The sequence below is a fragment of the Serinus canaria genome, chromosome 18 (genome assembly GCF_022539315.1).
Source record: "Serinus canaria isolate serCan28SL12 chromosome 18, serCan2020, whole genome shotgun sequence".
Lineage (NCBI taxonomy): Eukaryota > Metazoa > Chordata > Aves > Passeriformes > Fringillidae > Serinus > Serinus canaria.
The window spans coordinates 640,307-662,774 of record NC_066331.1 but is presented as its reverse complement, the minus strand read 5'-3'; the positions used below and the strand labels follow the sequence as shown (position 1 = coordinate 662,774).

General features: G+C 59.5%; 1 protein-coding gene across 3 annotated transcripts in view; it reads left to right on the top strand.

Annotated features, from left to right (window-relative positions):
* Window positions 1-6,668, top strand: part of TBC1D16 (TBC1 domain family member 16) — a 28,682-nt gene extending 22,014 nt beyond the window's left edge. For 2 of the 3 annotated variants that reach the window (XM_030232094.2, XM_030232092.2), the window contains 8 exons: window positions 193-340; window positions 1,389-1,556; window positions 2,378-2,526; window positions 3,266-3,400; window positions 4,034-4,220; window positions 4,600-4,779; window positions 5,280-5,426; window positions 5,890-6,668. In XM_030232094.2, coding sequence (XP_030087954.1) covers window positions 193-340; window positions 1,389-1,556; window positions 2,378-2,526; window positions 3,266-3,400; window positions 4,034-4,220; window positions 4,600-4,779; window positions 5,280-5,426; window positions 5,890-6,135 — 1,360 coding nt within the window. In that variant the 3' untranslated portion in view covers window positions 6,136-6,668. The remainder of the gene's footprint in view (window positions 1-192; window positions 341-1,388; window positions 1,557-2,377; window positions 2,527-3,265; window positions 3,401-4,033; window positions 4,221-4,599; window positions 4,780-5,279; window positions 5,427-5,889) is intronic. The other variant, XM_030232093.2, reaches the window with a different exon arrangement.
* Window positions 6,669-22,468: the final 15,800 nt, after the last annotated feature.

Genomic DNA, 22,468 nt, shown 5'->3' with positions numbered 1-22,468 from the left:
TCTCAGCTGAAGTGACCCAAAGGGAAGAGTGAGTCCCAGGGATGTAAGGCTGCCTCTGTGCCCTGTTTGAAGGGGCAGCTTGGTGTTGCCCTCTGTGACTTGCTCTGCACTGTCTCCCCGAGGCCCCGTGTCCCTGCTGGTCCCTCGTGGTGCCGGGTGGCCCCTGCAGGTTGCTCTCCATTGTTCCCACAGTGATGAGGCGTGTACCTGTGGGCAGCTGGTGGTGGCGAGCAGGGAGAGCCAGTACAAGATCTTCCATTTTCACCACGGGGGCCTGGATAAACTGTCCGAGGTGTTTCAGCAATGGAAGTACTGCACAGAGACCCATCTCAAGGACCAGGTACCTGAGCCAGGCTCTGTTTCACACGTGGGTTGGTGTGTTGGAGAAATGAGGCTTTGAGTTCATGTCACCAGGTCAGGCAGGAAGCTGCCAGATGCTGGGTGTTTAGGATGGAAATGCAAACTGGACTCAAGGTGTCTCTTGGACCTGTCTGTCTCCATCCACTCCTGTTCTACCTGTGGAATAAGGGGGAAGATCACCCAGAAGATGTACTTAGTGATTTTGATGGACCTGACAGGTCAGCACTGTCCTTTAGACACAGAAGATGTCTGGGAATCTGCAGAGATAGGTTGGAAATTGTGTCAGAGCCTTTCATCCATCTTGTGACGCATAACATTCTGTTTGGAGGATGTTTTGACAAGGCATCTTGCCATATTTTGTTCAATCTACATACAAATGTGATAAGAGCTCTTTAATTATCTGTTTAAGATATTGTATGTGCTTATTAGAAACAGTGATTTTTAAATTTCCATCCTTCCCACGGAGCCCCCCGCTGCTTTTCTTATTACGGTCGCATGGGCTCACTTTTTGCATTGAGCAACCTTTGATTTTTAAATTAAATGTCAGCTGCAGCCTTGCACTGGGATCCTGAGTGCCCTCAGAGAGCCTGGCAGCGCAGTTCCCCCCTCTCCTAACAGCAATCCCTTTGTATATGGCCAATCATATGTAATTTATTGCAGGCATTCCTGGCAGGGGCAAGTTTTGCTGTAAGCAGCATTAATTCAGTTTCAGGTCAGGGATAAGATTGAAGGAGGAATGGAAACTATTTTTTTTTTCAAGATGAAGCTGTTTCGCGGTGGATTTTAATTATTCTAATCACTCTTGTTATTGTAATGGTTGGAATTTAAAAAAAAAAAAAAGAAAAAAAAGAAAAAAAAAAAAAAAACAAAAAAAAAAAAAAAAACAAACAAACAACAGAACCTTCCCAAGTGCAGCTCCTCAGTGCTTAATCCTACATGAACCACGCAGAGGTTTCCCTGCTCTGGGTTTCACACTGTGCTGCTCTCCCTGGCTCCTGCTGCAGTTGTGGTTTGCTCTGCCCCCTCAGCAGCTTGCAGATGAGAAAACCTGCATGCAGTTCTCCATCCGCCGCCCCAAGCTGCCCTCCTCAGAGACCCACCCCGAGGAGAACTCCCAGCGGCGCCTGGACGTGGCAGCCTGGCTGCAGCACCTCAACGAGGCCGGCCAGGTGGAGGAGGAGTACAGGCTCAGGAAGGTGAGGGGCTCTCTGTGTTCTCTCCTTGCTGAGTGCCAGTCCCCAGGGCAGCTGCAGGAGTCTGTGCTCCTGCCAGGAACAAGAGCTAGGCTTTTGGGAGGATGGAGACCTGAGTGAAGCCTTGGCTGGAGATCTTGCTGTGGGACTGGATTCCCACCTGGACATGTTCCTGTATCACCTGCTCTAGGTGACCCTGCCTTCGGACTGGATATCTCCAGTCCCCTCCAGCCCTAACAGTTCTGTGACTCTGTGGTGGGGGAGCATTTCTCTGACCGAGGAGCTGTCCCACTTCTGTTGCCATTTGGAATCAATAAACCGAAGTGCCCATGCCTGCTGTGTTTGCAGAATGTGTGACCAAGGCACAGAGAGCACTGGAGATTGCTGAAGGAGCTGAGATGGTTGAAATAGCTGAGATTGCATGAACTGAGATTGTATGAACTGAGCCTGTATAAAGTGAGATTGCTGTATGAAATAACAGGGCTGAGGGGAGCACGGGGCCGGGCCCTGAGAGAGAAGTTTGCAGTGCAGTGCAGAGTCTCCAGGATTTGGGATTAAGCCGTGACATGAGAACGACACGTTAATCATAGAGCCTCTCCGGGGGTGGTTATTGACATTGAAATGAGCCTGATTTGTGTCTGGTCTGGGAATAGAGGGCCAGCACTTTCCCTCTAAACATGTGCAAATTGCAGGAGCTTGAATCAAGGCGTCACTTGTCAGGAAAGAGCTGCAGAGGCACCAAAGCACAGCAGCGGGCAGTTGCCTGTTGCTGTTTTTGGGAATGCTGAAACTCTACCAGCCATAACTTTTGCTCCTTCTTCCAGGCCATTTTCTTTGGTGGGATTGATATTTCCATCCGTGGGGAGGTGTGGCCCTTTCTGCTGCACTACTACAGCTACGAGTCCACCTCTGAAGAGAGAGAGGCACTGAGGCTCCAGAAGAGGAAAGAATACTTTGAGATCCAGGAGAAAAGGTAACACACCATCATCATCCTCCTCTGCTCATCTTCCTTGGGCTGGGTATCACAGTGACACCTCAGTCTCTGCATCCTTTGCATGAGGAGAGGCTGGAGTAGAGGAGTGGGAGAGAGGTGCTGGGCACTGCTAAGGCTCTGGAGTCAATGCCACAGAGCTCAGACATTTCCTTTCCTGGGCTCTGGGAGCAGCCTTGTCAGAGCCACACAGGGAAACACCTCACTGGCAAGGCTCAGGTTGGAACACTGAAGGTGAAATTGGGATCTTGTATTTCTTTATGAATAAAATGTACATAAAAATAAGGGATGAGAAGGGTTATGTAGTTCCAGAAGGTTGTTAATGCAAGAATTGTGTGTTGTTAAATGGAGGTGGGTACACTGGAGCTGCAGTGGCACAGTACTGTTAATAATCAGGAGACAATCAAACCAGAGTGGTGAGTTCTGGTGTGCTGATTTCCACGGGGCAGTGGAGAACAGAGTCTGATGCTTCTGAAGTGTTTATTGCAGCAAACACATCATGTCATCCTGTTTATAACCCAGGAGGCTCCTTCCAGTAATCCCTTGGAACAGAAAATCCACTGTTCTGGGCAGACCTGCTGGTCTGTTTCTCAGGTGCTGAGGAAACTTGGTACAGGGGTAGTTTTTCTCTGCAGACTAAGACTGAAATGAGGCTTTTTGTTCATCGTGGCAATCACATTCCTTTCTTGGCAACCCTGTGCTGTTGCTGCGTGGTTTCCAGGCTGTCCATGACTCCAGATGAGCAGAAGGATTTCTGGCGCCAGGTGCAGTTCACGGTGGACAAGGACGTGGTGAGGACCGACCGCAGCAACCAGTTCTTCCGAGGGGAGGGCAACCCAAATGTGGAGACCATGAGGTGAAGTGTCTGATTCCAGTCTCCTAAAATCCATGTCCTGCTCAATGTTCCCAGCCCAGACTGCCTGGGAATGCTGCACAGCACCCACTGTGCCTCTGCAGCCACGGGATGCAGCAGCAAGGCCTTCCCCAGTGCTCCCACTGCTGCTGTAGTTCCCTTCTCTGTCCTATAACCCTGCTCCCATCCCTGAGCTTCCCTGCACACATGGGCACAGCAAAGGTGCTGTGGTAGGGCAGTGGGCAGGTGCTTGGCTCTGTGGTTCTCCTGGTGGGGAGAGGACAAGCACACCAAAGTCTGCTCCATGAGAGTGTGACTTGTAAAGGTGTGACCTCAAAAGAGCTGGGTTTCATCCAAGAGCATGGCTTGGAGCTTTATGGATGTGTTGGGCATCATCTTTCCATTCCCATAGGCCCTTCATTTCTGTCCTCTTAATCTTGTAAAATTCTCATTTTCTGTTTACATTTTCCTGTCTGTGAATGCCAAACCTTTTCCTGAAGTCTATGCCACATGGGGTTTGCAGCAGGGTTTTCCTGTCTGTGTTTTAGCACCTCACATGAGGTCCTGTGTCTTTGTCCCTGAGATGATGCTGTCACCTGTCCTCACCTGTCCCCTCTGCGTTTGTCTCTGCTCCAGGAGGATCTTGCTGAACTATGCAGTGTTTAACCCAGCCATTGGGTACTCCCAGGGCATGTCTGACCTGGTTGCCCCACTCCTGGCAGAGGTCCTGGATGAGTCTGATACCTTCTGGTGCTTTGTTGGGTTGATGCAGAACACGATCTTCATCAGCTCCCCCCGGGATGAGGACATGGAGAAGCAGCTGGTGAGGCTGAGAGCTGGACTCCCTTCAGCCCTGTCATGGCTTCTCCTCTCCCCAGTTCCTGGGCTGGTGGGGTCCAGCATGCCAATCACGCTCCAGAGCCACTACATCCTTGGGGTGATCTTTGGGGTTGCCATGTGCAGAGCCAGGAGCTGGACTTGGGTGATCCTTGTGGATCAGTTCCAGCTCAGGATATTCTGTGATTCTATGGAAATACCTGGTGGGTAGAATTGATCCTGAGGCACTCCAGAGGCAGTTACGTCCCTCCTTCGTGTGAAATGGCAGCTGAGAGAGAAGAGCTCTCAGCTCTGCAGCTCCCTGGGGTGCTGGGGGTGGCCCAGGCAGGGCCTCAGCCCGGGCTGTCTCTTGCTGTCCCCTGCAGCTGTACCTGCGCGAGCTGCTGCGGCTGATGCACCCGCGCTTCCACCAGCACCTGTGCGCCCTGGGGGAGGACGGGCTGCAGATGCTCTTCTGCCACCGCTGGATCCTGCTCTGCTTCAAGAGGGAGTTCCCGGAGGCCGAGGCGCTGCGCATGTGGGAGGCCTGCTGGGCTCACTACCAGGTGAGGCAGCTGCCAAGGCACGGCACGTCCTGGCTGAGTGCTCAGCCTCAGCTCTGAGGGTTTCCAGAGAGGCTCTTCAAAGCAAAGTAGCCAAAATAAGTCGGGTCTGGGACTGTGGCAGAGGTTTATCTATGTAGCAAGAGGATGGAGCCCTGCTTGCCTCTCCTCCTTGGGGATGTCTGGGCTTCACATGGAGGTGTTTCAGGAAATGCTGAACACCCACTTCTGAAGTTCAGGCTTCTCTTACACAGCCGGGAAACGTCTTCCCAAGAATCTGCTCTGTGGTGCAAACACTGGTGCAGACCTTGCTGCTGTGCTGTGAAGGAAAGAGGCTTTGGCTTGGCTGTGTTTCAGAAGTCCCCAGTAACTCACATTCTCATCACTGGGCAGAACTGAAGGGAGCAAAATCTCTCACCAAGAACCCGCTTGTGGAGGGTGGGAGGTGAAGCCAGAGCTCTGCCTCCACCTGCTGTACAGCAGCCCCTGTGTTCCCATTGCAGACAGACTATTTCCACCTCTTCATCTGCGTGGCCATCGTGGTGATTTATGGGGACGACGTCATCGAGCAGCAGCTGGCCACTGACCAGATGCTGCTGCATTTCAGCAACCTGGCCATGCACATGAACGGGGAGCTCGTACTCAGGAAGGTAAATGCCCAGGTGCCCCCGTGGGACAAGGTCCAGAGATGAGTCAGAGTATCCAGAAACCCAGGGACTGCTGCTTCAGCCTTGCATCTCCTGTATCCCCGTGGCTGCCTGGGTGGGATGCTGCTGTTTGCCTGGCAACAAGATTTGCAGCAGGAGGAGGTGGCAGTGTGGTTGGGATAACTCTTGTTTGGATAAGCTGCTCAGGGAAATGGAGCCAGAGCTGCTGGTGCCACGGTGCCCGTTCCCTTTCAGCTGGCAGTGATGGGGGCCATAGGATGGGCTGTGGTGTGTGGCAGCCCTGTGACCTGCCACTGTCCCCAGGGCCTCGGGTAACCCTCAGGTGTTTGGCAGGACACCTTTGCTGAAGCCCAGGCAGCCAAATGGGAGGATTGGGTGGGAAGCCACCCCAGCCCTCTGTGTTAGTCCCTGGTTAGGGGTGACTTTTCCCTCTCTGTCCCTCCAGGCCAGGAGTCTGCTCTACCAGTTCCACCTGCTGCCCCGCATCCCCTGCAGCCTGCACGACCTCTGCAAGCTGTGTGGGACAGGCATGTGGGACAGTGGCTTCATCCCCGCCGTTGAGTGCTCTGGGCACCACCCAGAGTCCGAGAGCTGCCCCTACGGGGGGCTGGTGGAAGAGTCTTCTCCTGCACCAGGAAGTGAAGGCAAGAAGGGCCTGAGGACACGGGATGTCTTTGCCTTCCGAAAATAGCTGAGAGGAACAGGGTGCGACGGCGGAAGGGAGGGGAAGGGAAGGGCAGGAAGGATGTGCATAGGAAAAAATGTTAAAGAAAGAAATGGAGGAATACTTGTCAAGGCTCCCGAGAAGACTGGAAGGTGTGGAACGGAAGAGGAATTCAGTTGCTCTGTAGGGGAAGTTCCGTTGCATGGGTGATGGAACCTGAGAGAAAGGCATTGGCCCAGGAACTGTGTTTGGATTTGATTTTGTTAGAAACGAGCTTTTCTAGGTTTTAACAAGGACTTTTTATTCTGCCTCTGGGACTGGACTGGTTAGCAACCAGAACTTTCTTACCTGCTGGTGAGAAACGAGAGCACTCCGAGGAGCCAAGGCCACCCAGAAGTGTTGGTGGGCAGGTGGCAGGAGCAGGGCCAAGGCCACTGTCCCCTCTCCCAGAGCACACCTCTCTGCTTCAACCAAAACCTGCAGCTTCGTGGCTTCTTTTTAAAGCCATAAAAGCCATTTTAATTATAATCTGCCAAAAATAAAACTGCAGAGCATTGGGATTGCAGGGCAGGTGTCTGCTTTGTCAGCAAGAAAGGATTGGTCACCTCAAAGTCCTGTCTCTGGCCTATTCTGGTTTTATAGGATGCACTGGCTGGCATGATTTTTTTCCACTTTTATAGAAAATGGACTGCCCCAGGGTATTTCACAGACACTGCCCAAAGTTTCCTTCTTCATGAGATATTGGGAAGGAATTCTTCCCTAGGAGGGTGGTGAGGCCGTGGCACAGGGTGCCCAGAGCAGCTGGGGCTGCCCCTGGATCCCTGGCAGTGCCCAAGGCCAGGCTGGACACTGTGGGAGATGTCCCTGCCATGGCAGGGGTGGAATGGGATGAGCTTTAAGGTCCCTCCCAACCCAAACCATTCTGTGATTCTCTGACATTACAGCAAAGCTGTTTCTTTATGCTGACAGCTGCAGACTTTAATACTTTAGTCTGTTGTTTCCAGTATGTTTCCCATTGTGTTTCCTTTGGCCCTCCTCAGTTACTGAATATTTACTGTCCTTGCCTGTCACTGCCACAGCCTGTGGCACATACACCCCGTGTGGGTTTTAGGCCCTCCAGTCAGTGCCAGGGGTGCTCCCTGTCCCACATCCCAAAGTGAAAATGAAACTTGTCCTGAGCCAGCATTTGTGCCAAACAGAGCCCGGGGAGCACTTTCCTTGTGGGGGTGGAAAAGGAGCCGAGGTGGCAGCAGGCTGTGCCTCCCTGCATCCCTCTGCAGCCCTCCCTGGCAGTCCTGCTCCTGTCACTGGAGCTGCTGCTGCCCACGCAGCTCTCCTGGGCAGGCTCACTCCCAGCCCTGCCTCTCAGGAGTGTCTGTGCCCTCAGCAGCACGTGGGGAACCACCGGGTCCTCGGGCAGAGCTGGGTGGGTTCCTGCACCTGACAAGCACATTTCTCTCAAAACCCTCTGCAAAGCCTTACCCAGAGCTGTCCTGGAGCCCGTTCCTGCTGGGAAGTGAAGCAGCACCAGCCCAGAGCAGGCGGCGTTCCTGAGTGGAAGGAGCCCTGACCCACTGAGGGCAGCGTGCCAAGGGCTGCCTGTTGAGTGGCACAAGGACAGTTCAGCTCCTGATTTGTGTGCCAACAATCCAGAGGATGGAAACCTTCCCCTGGATGGGAGCAGTGGGGAAACCCACTGGGAATGGCGCAGCTCTGAGTCAGCCTGGCTGCAGGGCACCGAGGCTGCAGGGCTGGGCTTTGGCAAGGGACACCTCCTGTGGGGTGTCTCTCCTCTGGGCAGGGGGCTCCTGGAGATTTGTGTTTCAGTGGTAATAAAAGTTGGTGTGAGGCTTTTGTGTGTCCATTGCTCTGCAGGCTGGGGACAGCAGACGCCGTGCCCCAGCTTGAGCTGCCCCTCTTGCAGCCACTCAGGGACGTGCTGGGTGCCAGGGCTGCTTTGCTGTCCCCAGGCTCTGCTCCTGGGCCCCTGTGGCAGCACTCGATGGTTCCATCCACGTGGAGGCTCCAAGTGGCAGTGGCTGAATTCAGGTCAGAAAAAGCACATGGCAGAAAATGCCAGAAGCATCTTCCTGCAGAGTGACTTGGTGGCACAGGGACAGGTGCCAGCTCCCAGGGGGACAGCAGGAGGCAGACCGTGCCCTCTGGCACCTGCCAGCCCTGTGTGGCACGGGCATGGCCGTGAGACCTTGGCAGCACTATGGCTGCTCCTGGTGCCAGGGCAGCCGGAGCCCCAAAGGAGCACTGTGAGGTGTGGGCAGCCCTGCCAGGCCTGGAGGACTGGGCACAGGGGCACAGCCCCTGCTGGGCTTACGGGGTGCTGGGCACAGGGGCACAGTCCCTCCTGGCCTCCCCACTGCCTGCCGTGGGCTGGGAGGCACCAGCAAACCCCTCCCAGAAGGGCCAGAGCTGGTTTTGCTGCAGCACTCGTTCCCAGCCAGTAAAAGACAATAGGAAGAGATGAAGTAGATAATTTGGAGCGTTATTTTTCCACTATTAAAATGTCATTCAGCAATGTGGAAATCACTCAGGATTCGTTTAGTTAAAGACTCTGCACTGCAGCTTTCCAGTGTGTGGAATGAGCTGGGTTCTGTTCGAAGCAGGGCTCAGCTCTGGGTGTGCATCCTTGGCACCATTTGCCACCCTTGGCCACTCTGCCACGCCTGGTGTCCCCTGAGTGTCCCCCTGCCAGCAGGAGACCTCAGGTGTCTGTCCCTGTACTCCCCCCTGGAGCTCCCCATGTCCCTGGCACACACTGAGCCCACGTTGTCCTGGCTGGGGACACAAAGGGATGGAGCTGGTCCCCAGGGGCCAACAGTGCTCTCATCCCAGTGACCCAGTTCCAGTCTCAGCCTGTCCATTGACTTGTGATGCCTTTATTTAACTCACACTGGAGCTCCACAACCATCTGAGCTTGTCTGGGGGGAAACGGGGTCAGTGAAGCCAACCTGGAGGCCTCTGGCAGTGCCTGGGATAGCCCTGGGAGCAACCTTGGGATTTCCCTGCAGTGCAAGGATGGCATCGAGTCCCACACTGGACAGGGCCGTGCACTTCAAAGGTGCTCCTGACCCATCCCCAGGATTTTCCTCTGTGACACTCTTTGCCACCTGAAAAAGACCCCAAGGAACAAAAAAGCAGCCAAGCTTTCTTCCCTGCAGAGGGGGAAGGTGGGTGCCGGGAGCAGGGACCCTCACGTGGCATCTGCCAGCGCTGCCCTGAGCGCTGCATTAGCGGCAGCTGAGAGCCCAGAATAGCCCCTGGCGGAGGTGAGCAGTCCCTGTAAGCCTCTTTAGGCCCTGCCTCGAGCTGACACATCCTCCCGCCTCCCGCTGCCGCCGGGGCAAGGGGAGCAGGCAGGAACAAACAGCAAGTCCTTGTCCCGCGGTAACGCTGGGCTCTGTAATCCCTGCGGGAACCCCATCCCGCTCCTGGAGCCCGGGGAGAGGGGAACAGAGCACAGCACACACCTCGAGATGGAGACTGGGCTGGGCCCAGGACAGGGGGACAGAGGGCAGAGGGACACACGGGGTCCCGAGGCTGGCAGGGCCCCGAGCTGTCCCACGGGCGGGGGTCAATGGGTCAGCATCGTGTGTCCTTGGCATTGAGCCCTGACCACACAGGTGTGGCCAAACTGCCCCTGGAGCTGGCTGCACTGGGGAAATTGTCACCTGGGAGTGGGGCAGGGACAGGTGGAGGGGCCTGGTGCCACATCCCAGGGCTGGGTGTGTTTGGATGTGGCTGTTTGGCTCTTTTGTCACAGGACACTGCCTGTCAAATGAAAAATTACAGCTCACAGGAACCGAGAGACTCACCTGAGTTATTACAAGCACTAAAGAATTTCAAACCCAACATAGCCTGTCCTCCCGGGTGGCTGATTAATCCCAGGTCACTCTGCTTGGGCCATGAAAACAGACCCGGCTGGCTGGAGCTCAGGGCTCCTCCAGCCCCGGGCACTGAGCACAGTGCTCCAGGTTCTGCAGCCCTTTCCTGTGCTCCTTTAAACACAAATACAGCTCGCCGAGAGCTTTCGGGGCTCCTGGAGGAAAAGCAGAGGCTGGGGCAGCCCCGGCAGTGCCCAGCGGGAGCTGTGCCAGCGGTGCCAGCCCAGACTTGCCGTGGGGCTGCAGCTTGAGCTGCCCACCCTGGGGCAGTGAGCGGGTGGGGAGAGCCATGCTGCTGCTGCACGGGTGGGGAGAGCCCTGGTGTGGCTGCTGCAGGGCTGGGGAAAGCCCTGCTGCTGCTGCAGCTGCTGCACGGGTGGGGAGAGCCCTGCTGCAGCTGCACGTGGCTCAGCCCCACAGCCAGTCCTTCCCAAAACCACAGGGGTGAGCACGGACACAGCTCAGGCATCCCAGCAAGGGCACCTGGTGTCAGCCAGACTTTGAGCGGCGCCTTTGCCAACCCTGAGGGGCTCTTTGGCAGCCCCCAGGTGCCCCATACCCAGGTCCCTCTGAGTTCAGCAAGCTCAGGCCCTGCCGAAGCTCCTGCTCCATGTGGCAAAGCAGCTGCAGAAGGAGCAGCCCAAGGACTCTTCCTGAGATTTTTGATTTTGTTTGGCTCTGGTTTGTCTTTCAGAAACCACAAACAAGTTCGGCTTCTTCTGTCTGAGCCGGGGCTTGGCGGGGGCAGAGGCGGCCGGGGAGGTGCCGAGTGATGGGGATGTGCCAATGTCCTCTCTGCTCTCCAGAGCCTTCTGCAGGGGAGAACGGGGCGTCCCAGAGCCCAGGGACACTGCAAACACCCGGCACGGCCATCCCCACCCCTGCCTGACCCCGAGCCCTCAGCCCTAGGCAGAGCCTGTGCTGTGATGAAGACAGAAAGCTTTGGTGCTCTGATGAAGGCAGAGAGCTTTGGTGCTGTGATGAAGGCAGAGAGCTTTGGTGCTGCTCCTGCTGCTCAAGGCAACTGCCAGGAGGGGCTGCCCGGCCCAAATCTCTCCAGCAGCCGGCTCCTGGTTTCAGGAGCCCAATTTCCACATATTGCAGGTGAGGGTGGGCAGTGGAAAGCCTGCAGCCGCGGCTGGAATCCCTGCAAACAGCCCCAAGAGCAGCTGACCTTCAGGCCCTCTGCCGAGGTGATCAAAGTGCCCCGTGCCGGTGCCCACAGCAGCGGGAGCACCGGGAAAGCGCTGCCGCCCCTCCCCGGGGGTCGGGAGCAGCTCAGCAAGGGTTGGGCACATCCCAGGGACCGGGGCAGCCACGGCAGTACCACCCGGCCGGGATGGGCCAGGACGGGCTGGGAAGGGGTGCCAGGAGAGCCGGGGCACCCGCCAGGGCACAAGCCGGGGAGCTGCCTGCCTGCCTGCAGGCGTGGGTGCCACAGCCGGGGGTCACAGTCACCCTGGCTGCGGCTGCACGGAGCCCGTGCTCAGGCTGGCAGGAAAGGGTTAAGGCGCTGCCGGAGCGGGAATGAGAGCAGGGAATTCAGCTGCTGACGCAGGTAGGATCTGCCGGCGCATCCCCGTGCAGACACAGCAGCGTCACCCTCAGCTCCTGGGCGGCTTCTGAGCCCTCAGAGAGCGGGGAGTGGGCGGCAGAGCCAGCCCGTGCAGGGAGCAGAGCGGGGTCCTCCCTGGGCTGCCCCGCCCCGTGGCACCGCCCGGGTCACCCCGGAATGCCCAGCGCTGTCCCACGGCCTGGCCCTGCCCCTCTCCAGGCAGCTGCGGCTGGGAGGAGGCTCCGAGCTCCAGGATGAGCTCCGGGATGCTCACAGGCACCACGGAGCCCTGGGGCAGAGCCCTGCCGGGACGGTGGCACTGCGGGGCACTGAGGAGGCTCCACACGGGTCAGTCTCTCTGCTCCTGAGTGATTGCTTGTCAGCTTTAGGACCATAAAAAGCCTCAGAACAAGCAGGGCTGGAATAGGTGACACAGGCAGAAAGGGACAATCAGGGAGGGGATAGAGGCCTGTGGAAAGTGAGGGACAGAGAGGACACAGCCCCCTGGTCTGTGCAAATGGCTGGAGCAAGACCTGACCTCAGCACAGCTGGGGTGGTTCCCCCTTGGCATGGAGGACAAAGGACAAAGGACCATTCCTTGTGCAGGTGCATCAGTGCTGGCACCTGGGTTCTGCCACCTCCTCCTGGGCAGTGGCCACAGTGGGGCGGTGGGTCTGGGGACACCGGGAACAGGAGCAGAGCCTGGCTGGGGCTCTTTGCACCCAGCCACGTGTGCCACCCTCCAGCAGCCGCCGGGAAGCCGGGCCCGATGGAAATGTAATGGGATAATCGATGGCCCATTGTTGCTCGGCTTAATTTAGCTGCTCGGGCAGGGAGTGAGCAGAGTGAAAGTGCGTAAGCAGGAGATGAATCAGCCCTGCATCCCCTGTGGCACAGGGGACAGGACGGGCACAGGCACCTGCTGGGCCCAGGGCTGAGCCCCCAGACCCCGTGGCAGCGGCCCAGGGGGTGGGGAGGTGCCATTAGAGGAGATTTACTTTGCTTTGTCTGAAATGGCTGCACTGGCTCTGTGCTACACACCTGCATTGCCGAAACTGCCTTGGAAACTGCAGCAGGAGCAGGGAAGATGCTGGGTGTGCTGGGACAGGAGCTGAGTGCTGGGGCCACAGCTTGGGAAGGGCACAGCTACTGCCAGGGCTCAGGGAGGGCACAGCTACTGCCAGGGCTCAGGGAGGGCACAGCTACTGCCAGGGCTCAGGGAGGGCACAGCTATTGCCAGGGCTCCTCTCAGCACAGCCCAGGGGCCCTGCAGCCCTCCTGCCCCAGCTCCCTGTCCCAGGAGAGCCTGCCAGCTTGTGCCCACCCAGCTCAGAACCCTGAGGGTGTAATCTGGGGACAGCCCTCCCACCCTGTCCCAACGCTTGGCCCCAGCTCTCCAGCAATGACACTTTGCCCTGCGGCTCAGTGGTGCCCACCCTGACACCTGGGGAATCGCCCTTCCTCCTCGCTGTTTGTGTTCTCGCATTCCTCCCGGCTGGCTCACACCCACCCGGCGCAGAGCTCGGGCTGTGCCCGTGAATCAGCCACCCAGGGTGACAGGGCTGCTCCCTGCCCCTGTCTGCAGGGCTGTGGATCGGCTCTGCTGCCCCTTCCCCTCTGCCGGGCTCCTGCACCCCATCCCGCCCCTCCAGAGCCCCCGAGCACCCCCAAGGAGGGATCTGCAGCTTCAGCCTGGATTTCCTTTCCGTGCTCTCAGCCCTGCCAGTCTCTCTGGTCCTGGCACCGCAGCACCTCCCGTGCCACGTGGTGCCACCGCCACTGCCCGAGGGTGACACTGGTGAGAGGCGGCCCTGCACCTCCGGCCCCGGGACAGCCCTGGGGTGGAGCCAGCCGTGCCCCCGGGCCGGGCGAGCCCTGGCCGTGCCCAGCAGGACCAGCCGGTGCCCCCCGGGCCGGGCGAGCCCTGGCCGTGCCCAGCAGGACCAGCCGGTGCCCCCCGAGCACCCACGGCTGGGGGGTGGGCTCTGCTCACGGGGGCAGGGGCTGCCTGGCCCTTTCCGAGGGCCGGTGGGACACGGGCTGGGCAGCGATGGGCAAGAGAGAGCCAGAGCCCGCTGCCCACGGGGTGGCCCAGCCCCGGTTGCCCGTAGCCGCTCCCGGGATGCTCCAGCACACGGAGATGCCGCGGGCCAGGCGCCAGCGCCCTCCCCACGCTGCCTTTTATGGCCTTGCTGCAGCCACAGCCCAAACATGGCTTTGGGAACGCGGGGCTGGAGCCTCCCCGGGGCTGGCCCTGCCGCCGGGAAGGTGCCCCAGCCACCCCCAGCTCGGGCAGCCGTGCAGAGCCCCAGGAATCAGTGAGAACTGCAGTCCTGGCTGCCTGGGCACAACACTGGCATCAGCCTGGCACAGGAGATCTCCCTGCTCCCTCAGCAGTGCCAGCACCACTGGATGGGCACCCCTGGGATGGGAACCCCTGGGACGGGCACCCCACCCTCGTGCCCAGTGCCAGGGCGGCTGCAGGGGGGTGGCAGAGCCAGGGCATGTGCTGGGCAGTGAAGGAGCCAGCTCAGGAGGCACAGCATCCCTCGTGCTGCCCAAGAGACAGCTGGAGTTCCTAGAACCTGCTCAGCATCCCCGGGGGAAAGCAGACAGCGAGCAGCAGCCTAAAAATAGCTGCCCAGGGCACACGCAGCCGCCTGAGAGAAGGGGAAGTGAAAAGGAAGATGGGCTGCAGCTTCCCAAGGAGCAGCCCCCAGCCCTGCTCAGCAGCCAGTGGATTGCAGTCCTGGCTGCAGTGGCTGCAGCTGAACACTCTGCACAAGGGTCAGGCATGGCACCACGGAGCCCAGGACAGCGCCACTGTGGGATGGCACCGCCGTGCCAGGCAGGAGCAGCGCAGGACCCCGGGAGCCTTGGAGTCCCTCACCAAAGAGTTGGCTCTATTTAACCAAATGCAGCAGTGCAAGGAAGGGCAGAGGTTGGAGGAGCCAGTCTAACCAGTCAGAGCCCAGTTGTGTCTCCCAGTTGTGCTCACTCAGCACCTGGGGCTGTTCCCAGCCACACAAACCCTGGGTGAGCTCGGCCACTGCCCAGGGCCAGCTCTGCCCCTCCAGCACACCTGCCAGGGGCTCACACATCATCAGCCTCTGGGTTAGAGGAATTCACAGGCCATGGAAATGTCCTGCAGGCCCAAGGCTGAGCCTTCTGCAGCGGCAGAGTGGGCTGGGCTGTGCTGGGTGCGGGTGCTGGATCACCCCAATCACAGCACCAGTGCCCCATGCCCTGATCAGCAGGAGCAGGGCCACGGAGCAGCCCCCACAGGGCCTTGGATTGAGGTCCTGCCCTGCAGAGACCAAGAGGTTCTTCCCCCCGGGCAGGGCACCCACCTCCCCCCGGGCAGGGCACCCACCTCCCCCCGGGCAGAGCACCCATCTCCCCCCGGACAGGGCACCCATCTCCCCCCAGGCAGGGCACCCACCTCCCCCCAGGCAGGGCACCCACCTCCCCCCCGGGCAGGGCACCCATCTCCCCCCGGGCAGGGCACCCATCTCCCCCGACAGGACCCATCTCCCCGGACAGGGCACCCATCTCCCCCCAGGCAGGGCACCCACCTCCCCCCCGGGCAGGGCACCCACCTCCCCCAGGGCAGGGCACCCATCTCCCCCCGGGCAGGGCACCCACCTCCCCCCCGGGCAGGGCACCCACCTCCCCCAGGGCAGGGCACCCATCTCCCCCCGGGCAGGGCACCCACCTCCCCCCCGGGCAGGGCACCCACCTCCCCCAGGGCAGGGCACCCATCTCCCCCCGGGCAGGGCACCCACCTCCCCCAGGGCAGGGCACCCATCTCCCCCCGGGCAGGGCACCCATCTCCCGGCGGGTTTAGTGCAGCTCCTCTGGGGTCGTACTAAGCAGCTTTGGGGCACGGAGATCCAGGGACAGCACAACACGTGGACAGCCCGGCCAGGAAACCCTTCTGGAACACTTGGGAACATAAATACTCCCTTTAATCCTCTGAGGGGATGAGGAGCCGGGGCAGCCTCGCAGCCAGGGCTCAGCAGAAGCTGCCGGGGCGGGCGGAAGGAAGGCGGAGGGGAGGGAGCTGAGCCTCGGCTCAGGTGCAGGGGTGGAGAGTGCCTGACCGCAGAGCCGAGCGCTTCCTCCCCTCTGACACAGCTCTGAGCGCAGCGGGGCTCCCCCGGGAGCCCGGAGCGCCTCTGGCACCGGTGCTTTGGGTGGGCACCGGGCACCGGCAGCGGCCAGGCCGGGGGGAGCCGGGCGGGGGCCGGAGCCTCCCGTTCCCGGTCAGCGGCACTCGCGGCTTTGAGACTGCACAGTCTGTCCAGAGCAAAGCTGCCCAACCCAACCCGGCAGCTCCCAGCTCGCTCCCGAGCAAGGATCCCGCAGCCATTCATGTAGAGAACAAACCCCGGCTCACAGCCCAGCCCAAACAGCCCCCCACAGCCCTCCACAACCCCACACAGCCCCCCACAGCCCTCCACAACCCCCCACAGCCCTCCACAGCCCCCCACAGCTCCCCACAGCCCCCCACAGCCCCCCACAGCACCTCACAGCCCAGCCCAGTGCCCACCCCAGCTGCTCTGCAGCAGCCACAGCTCCTGGTGCCACCAACCACGACCCCACATCCCAGGGGGTGGCCCTGGGGGTGTCACAAGCCCAGAGCCCGAGGGTCCCTGTCCCCAGGGCAGCCCCTGCAGTGCCCACAGGCTCAGCCCAGGGCTCTCTGCTGTGCTGGGTGATTTGTGCCCGTGCCAGCTCTGCCGTGTGCCGTGCCCAGGGCATGAGGCAGGACATGTGCTGACAAGGCCCTCCCTCACTGCTGCCCTTCCCACAGCTCCCCAGCCCTGAGCAGGCATTACCAGCTCTGCCTGTGGGCCACCACCCCTCTCATTGTCACTCTGCCAGGGGGCACTTCAGATCAGCACAACATGGCATCAGACTGCTCTGCCAGGGGAGCTGGTCCCAGCCCTGGCAGTGCCAGGTGCAGCTGTGGGAGCAGAGCACAGGCAGAAAGGCTCTCAGCACCCACAGGTCCCATCAGGAGAGGGCTGCAACTGTCCTCACTGCAATCTTAGCAAATCAATCAATCAAACAATCAATCAATCGATCTCTGTGCTTAAGTAGCTTGGCATGAGCAGCCCAGTGTCCCCTGCAGCCAGGGAAGGCCTTTTGGATGCTTGTCCATCCTGGGAAGGTTTGCCTGCGTGGCTGGGAGACAGGAGATGTGTGAGGTGAGGAGCTGGGCTGCACTGCTGGGGCTCTGGGGGCTGAAATCCCCTTTGCTGGGCTCTGCCCAGCTCCTGCCCTGAGGGACAAGGGGCACTGGGGGCCTGCAGGCTCAGCAGGAGGAGCAGCCAGGCAGCCATGGAGCACCTGAGGAGTTTCTGCTGCTGGCTGCAGCCGTGCTGGGGACACACACAGACCCGGTTCTGGTGGAGAAAATCCCATAATTACCCTGGGCTGCCAAAGAACAGCATCAGCTCCGGCGGTGAGAGGGGAAGAGCTCCAAGGACAGGACTCTCCAGGGCTGATCTGAGGATGGTGGGGAAGGTGCAGGGCAGGACGGGGCTGAGGGGGGTACCAGGCTCCTGCAGTGCCTGGGGAAGGGGCTCCATCTCCCTGTGCTCCAGGGGATGGGAGTTCTTCCCAGTGTGCTCTGCCTGCTGTCTCAGGCAGCTTGCACAGCTCGGAGGGTGTGGGGCAGGCAGGACCTGCTCCCCCAGCTGCTGAGAGCCCCGTGCTGTCACAGCCAGGGACAGAGGGACTCCAGTGCCTCTTCCCTCTGAATTTCTCCCGACTTGCCTGGCTCTAAGAAGATTAAAGACAGATGGTCTCGGAGGCTCCCTCACTGGCACCCATGGCTGAGGCTGTGGGGGGAAGGCAGGGCAGAAAAGAGCCCTGGGGAAGGGGGGTCATTCCCAGCCCAGTGCCCAGGGACGGAGCATCCTGGGAACCTGCTCTGGGTGCTGCCCTCCCTGCCCGTGCTGGCTGCAGCTCTGCAGAGCAGGGCTGTCTCCTTCCTCTGGGGCTGCCTCATCCCTGGTGAGCTCCACTGGTGAGGGGAGCCCAGGCATGCTCCCAAAGCAGCTGCTCTGGGTATCACTGCCCTGTGCCTGCTGTGCCAGCAGCTACACAGAAACTGCTCTGCTGGCCTCTGTTAAACTGCTGTGCCAGCACCCTGTGTGCTCCTGCAAGTGCCTCCTTCCTGAGGATTCTGCTCACAACCTCCTCTGGCTCGTGCTGGAGGCAGCACCAGAAAAAGGAGTTCACCTAACGCGGCCCCGAGTGCAGCAGCAGCAGCAGCAGCAGCAGCAGCAGCAGCAGCAGCAGCAGCCATGCACTGTGAAGCCATTTCCATTTCCACGTGATGACCCAGTTCAGGGTGGTTTTGCCGCTGGATTTTCCCACTGCTGCTGCCTCTGGGTGGGTGGTGGCAGCTCCAGACCTTGCTGCTGTGCTGGATTTTAAGGCCATCACACTGAGAGCCCCAGCCCCCAGTGCAGGAGCTCCTCGTGGTGCTTTCCTAAGCATCACAAAACGCTGGGCACTCGGTGTCTGAGGATGCCCGAGTGTCCTTTGTGGCACTGAGTGCTTCACTGAGAGCTTTAGAGGGTGAACAGTTTCCCAAAGGGGTTTTTGCTGCTGCCTGTTACACTGGGGGCAGGGCATGTGTCACTTCAGCCGCTGCAGTGAAGGTTGTGGGGATGCTCGGGGGGTTTTGGTGCATTTGTTGGAGTAAATTCCAGCTCAGCTGCCAGGCTTGACTCTTCCCTCACCATTCTGAGCCAGCAGTCACTGAGCTTCCCCACAGCAGCACCGGGGCTGAGCTGCAAGGCAGAGGGGCAGCCTGTATTTAGAAGGAGACAATAATTGCAAGTCAGATTTGCTTGTTCAATACTCTATTGACAGATTTGCCTTGGCAACCTGGAACAGGGTTTCATTGTTCACATGTACTTCATGGCATCCTATTGATTGGGTGGGTGGGTTCAGGTTTTTGTGGATTTGCTGGTTTTGTTGTCTCTTTTTCCAAGCCTACCTACTCATCCTTTTCTTGTCTTTCTCCAGCACGGTGTTGACCTCAGCCGGGGCTGTGTCATAATCCGTTTTTCAGACCGGCCACAACTTCCAGTGCAAGGCAGAGCTGACAAAAGCAGAAGGGCAAATCCTGTAGCCCAGCTGGCCAAGGCTGCGGGCGGCCAGGTAGGGATGAATGGGGCCGGTGCCCTCCCCCCTGCTCCAAGGACATGGCAAAGTCGGTGCCTGGCCCCTCGTGAGAGTGGCCTTGAAGGAAACGCTGTAACTATTCATGAATTAACTTTCTGTTATTATTTGGTGCTCAGCCCGGAGTGCTCCTGGCTTTGCAGAGCGAGCAGGAACCCCCAGCCTTGCTGGGGCAGAGGGGAGGAAGGGGTGAGCACCCAAAGTGCAGCCGTGGAGCTGGGAGATTACAGCTGGAAAAGAATTGCTGGTTTGAATTGCTAATAATGATACAGACTAATGAGCAACATCAGAAATGATGGCATGTGCAATCAGCGCTGCTTGATGGCAAACACAGAGCGGGGCTGCAGGAGCTGCTGGGGCGAGGGGAAGAGGAGCATCTTCTGGAGGGCAGCACCCACCCCAGGCAAGGCACTGCCACCGAGCTGGCACTGGCTCCGGGCTAAGAACTTTATAAATAATGATGGAAAGGGTAACCACAGACAGACATCAGCTCTGGGTGCATGGAGGGAACATGGCCAGCAAGTATTGGAGGGGAAATCACCTCGGGATGGTTCCCAGCACCTGTGGGAAGCCCATCTGCCTCTGCCTGTTCGAGGTTTGGTCTCCCAGCTGCACCCCAGCAGCCCCACCGGGGATCAGGCACACGGGGCTGGAGCCCCCCCCTCCCCTGGGACTGAGTCCTCCTCTGAGAGCAGCAGCACCCACTGCTGATGCTGGGCAGAGAGAGAGCAACCTGAGGTTTTGGCCAGGTGCGTGGTGAAGGGCAGGGATGTGTCTGTGCCTCGTACCTGCCTGATCCACCAGCAAGGAACTGCCCGGGGCCAACCCACTCCTCTCCTGGCTTTAAAGGCAGCACTTGGCTCCTGCTTCCTTAGCTTGGAATCCCTTTTCCCTGTCTCATCCCTGTGAGATGCCCCAGCCAGTCAGCGAGAGGCAACAGTTGGAAATGGTTCCCACTTTCCTTATTTAGGCTGGTTTATGTGGTTCAAATAAGGTGTCCTCTTTGGGCCTGACAAAGAGAAAGATGTATCAGTTCATGAACTGCTGCTGCCTGAGCAAGGTAAGAGACAGAAAATCACCACCATTACCATCATTATTGTGAATCATGTGCAATCAGCCCCGTAACAGAAAGCAGATGAAGATCCTACAGGAACCCGAAGGACGGGAGCTGCCGCTGAGCATGGGAGCCAGGGGCCAGGCAGTGATTAAAATGCTTTTAATATCGGTTTTCAGTGTTGTTTCACTTTTATATATATAGACAAAAAGTATATTTCATCAACAGTCTCTTGTATTGTTCCTGAGACTGGTTCTAAAAGATGCCAAGGATGTCTGGTTATAAATTTAATTTTTTTAATTTATTTTTTTATATATGCAGCCAGTCAAACTCTGCCCTCCTCATCACCTGTTCCCGACTGAGTCCTGGGGAGAGCAGAGCTTTCCCAGCCGGGCAGGATCCGGAGCTGGACTTGCTCTGCAGCTTACCCAGGCTGGGGAGGATTCGCACCAAACCCTGCTCGTCCCTGGGCATTTAGTTTTATTGCGAGCATTAGCGGTTTGTCTCCTCTGGCAACAGGAGAAGCTGGAAATGTCAAAGGGGAGGGTTAACAAACTCTGCTGGCATAAATTTCAATGAATGTATGTTTCTTAGGAAAACCGCTAAGTTTAAAAAAAAAAAATTAAATCTTCCTGTGTGTGTTTTCCTTGGGCTGCTGTTCACAATGGATAATAATTCTTACATTAAGCCCCTTCGGCCCTCCAGGGAAATCAAAATTGTAATATCAGTTTGCTTTTTATTGGCTCGGCTCTGTGATCGCGGCGGCTGCGTCTTTGTTAGGGGCTGCGGCGCGGTGACATTCAGCGGTGCCTCCCGGTGTGTCCCCCTCCGGTGCCGCCGGGCCCGGGCAGGGCCCCCGAGGGCGGGGACTGATGCTGGCCGGGGCCGCGGCCACCGGGCGAGCCCGCGGGCCGGGGTGGCACCGACCCGGGGCAACGAGGGACATCCCGGGGGTCGCGGGCGCTGCCCGACCCTGGCAAAGGAGCCGCTCCGGGCCCCGGTGCCGTTCGAGCTCAGCCCCGCCGGTCCCGGCGAAAGTTGCAGGGAACCCCGCGGGGATCGATCGCCCCGTCCGAGGCCCGGCGGGGCCGCCGCGACCGGCAGAGCCCGGGGGGACAAGGGGGACGGTGGCACCGAGACCCCACGCCAGCCCCAGGGACCGCCCCGTTGTCAGCGGGCGCGGCGGCTCCGGTTCCTCGGGAGCTCCGGCCGGGGGCCAGAGCCGGGCACCTGCGAGGACAGAGCCCAGGAGCCGAGCAACCGGGAGGGGTCGGGGACTCCTCGGCCCCCCCCGTCCCTCCGGCCAGGGGGTGCCTGTTCCCGCGGGGAAAGCTTCCCGTAGGCGGCCCCGGCGTATGCCCGGAGCGTCCGTGCCGCGCCAGGTGGGGGGGGCTGCGCACGGGGCTCACACCGGTGACGGTGTTCCGGGCCCCCGCACGCCGCGCCCAAACCTGTTCAAGTGGACGGTTTCCCCTCCCGCTCCCGGCACCGCCACGCTTCCCGGAGCTTGCTCGTAGGTAGCGGCGGGGCGTGTCCCCCGCTTGTTTCTGCCTGACGCTTACAGCCCGCGATGTGCAGTTCCCCGCCAGCCGCTCCACTAGCAACGAGTGTGGCGGAGCCCGCCCGTACCGTGCTCCCCGACTTCGCCCGGCCGCCTTGACGCGGCTCCGGGCACCGTTGTCGGTGGAATGCTCGCCGTCCTACCTGCCCCTTTCCCTGTCCCCTCCTGCCGGTTCCACAACCTCTTTTCCTTACCCCCTTCCCGGAACGTTCGTCACCAGCTTCCTGCATTGTCCCAGGTGACCTTGCCATCTATTTCCTTTTTCATTATCCATCGCGCCTTCTTTCTGCTTTCCCGCACTTGTCTTGTGCTATCCCCCTTGTACCGTGTTTCCGCGCTTTTCCTTTTGTTTGTTCTCCGGAGCTTGTCCGCGACGACGCCCTTTATCCGGCCCCAGGGTTCTCTTTCCGCGTATTGTCTCTTCTATTTCTGTCACGCCTCCGCTCTCTCAGGTCTTCCTTCCTGGTCATTCCTTCGCTCCTGCGTCCTGCTCATCCTTTCTTGACGAGCCCCCTCCCTCCTCCCACATCTCACTCCGTTGCTCCGGTCACCCCCTGACTCTTTTTCGGTCGAGTGGAGGTCCAGGTGGAAGACGCACGCCTTACTTCCCCCTCGTTTCCATTTATTTCCTCCGCCGTCCTGTCCTCCCTTGTTTCCCTAAGCTCTGCTTCGCTCCACGACGTGGGTGCTGGAGCCGGTCGTGCCCGCGCCCCCCTCCCTACCCTCCCCTCCTCCTCCGTGTGCCCTTCCCCCCTCCCGCCCCCTCACTCCATCCTTCTCTCCCCTTCAAATTGCTTCTTCTCCAAATCCCCTTCCCCGTGCCTACGGTCAGGTCCTGTCCCTTTTCATTTCTTCCTCCGCCTCCCTGACGTCTCGCTCCGGGATTTGCACGGTTGCGGTGCCGCCGCTCAGTGTCTGTCGGGCCGGCGGCGGGAGCTGCCGGAGCCCGAGCCCAGCTCGGCTGCAGCGCGGCCCGGCCCGGCCCCTCCCGGCTGCGGGATGGAGCTGCCGGCGGTGGGCGAGCACGTCTTCGTCGCGTGGTAGAAGCCTCGACGAAGAAGCTTGATCCGAAGGTGCGGGGGGCGGCG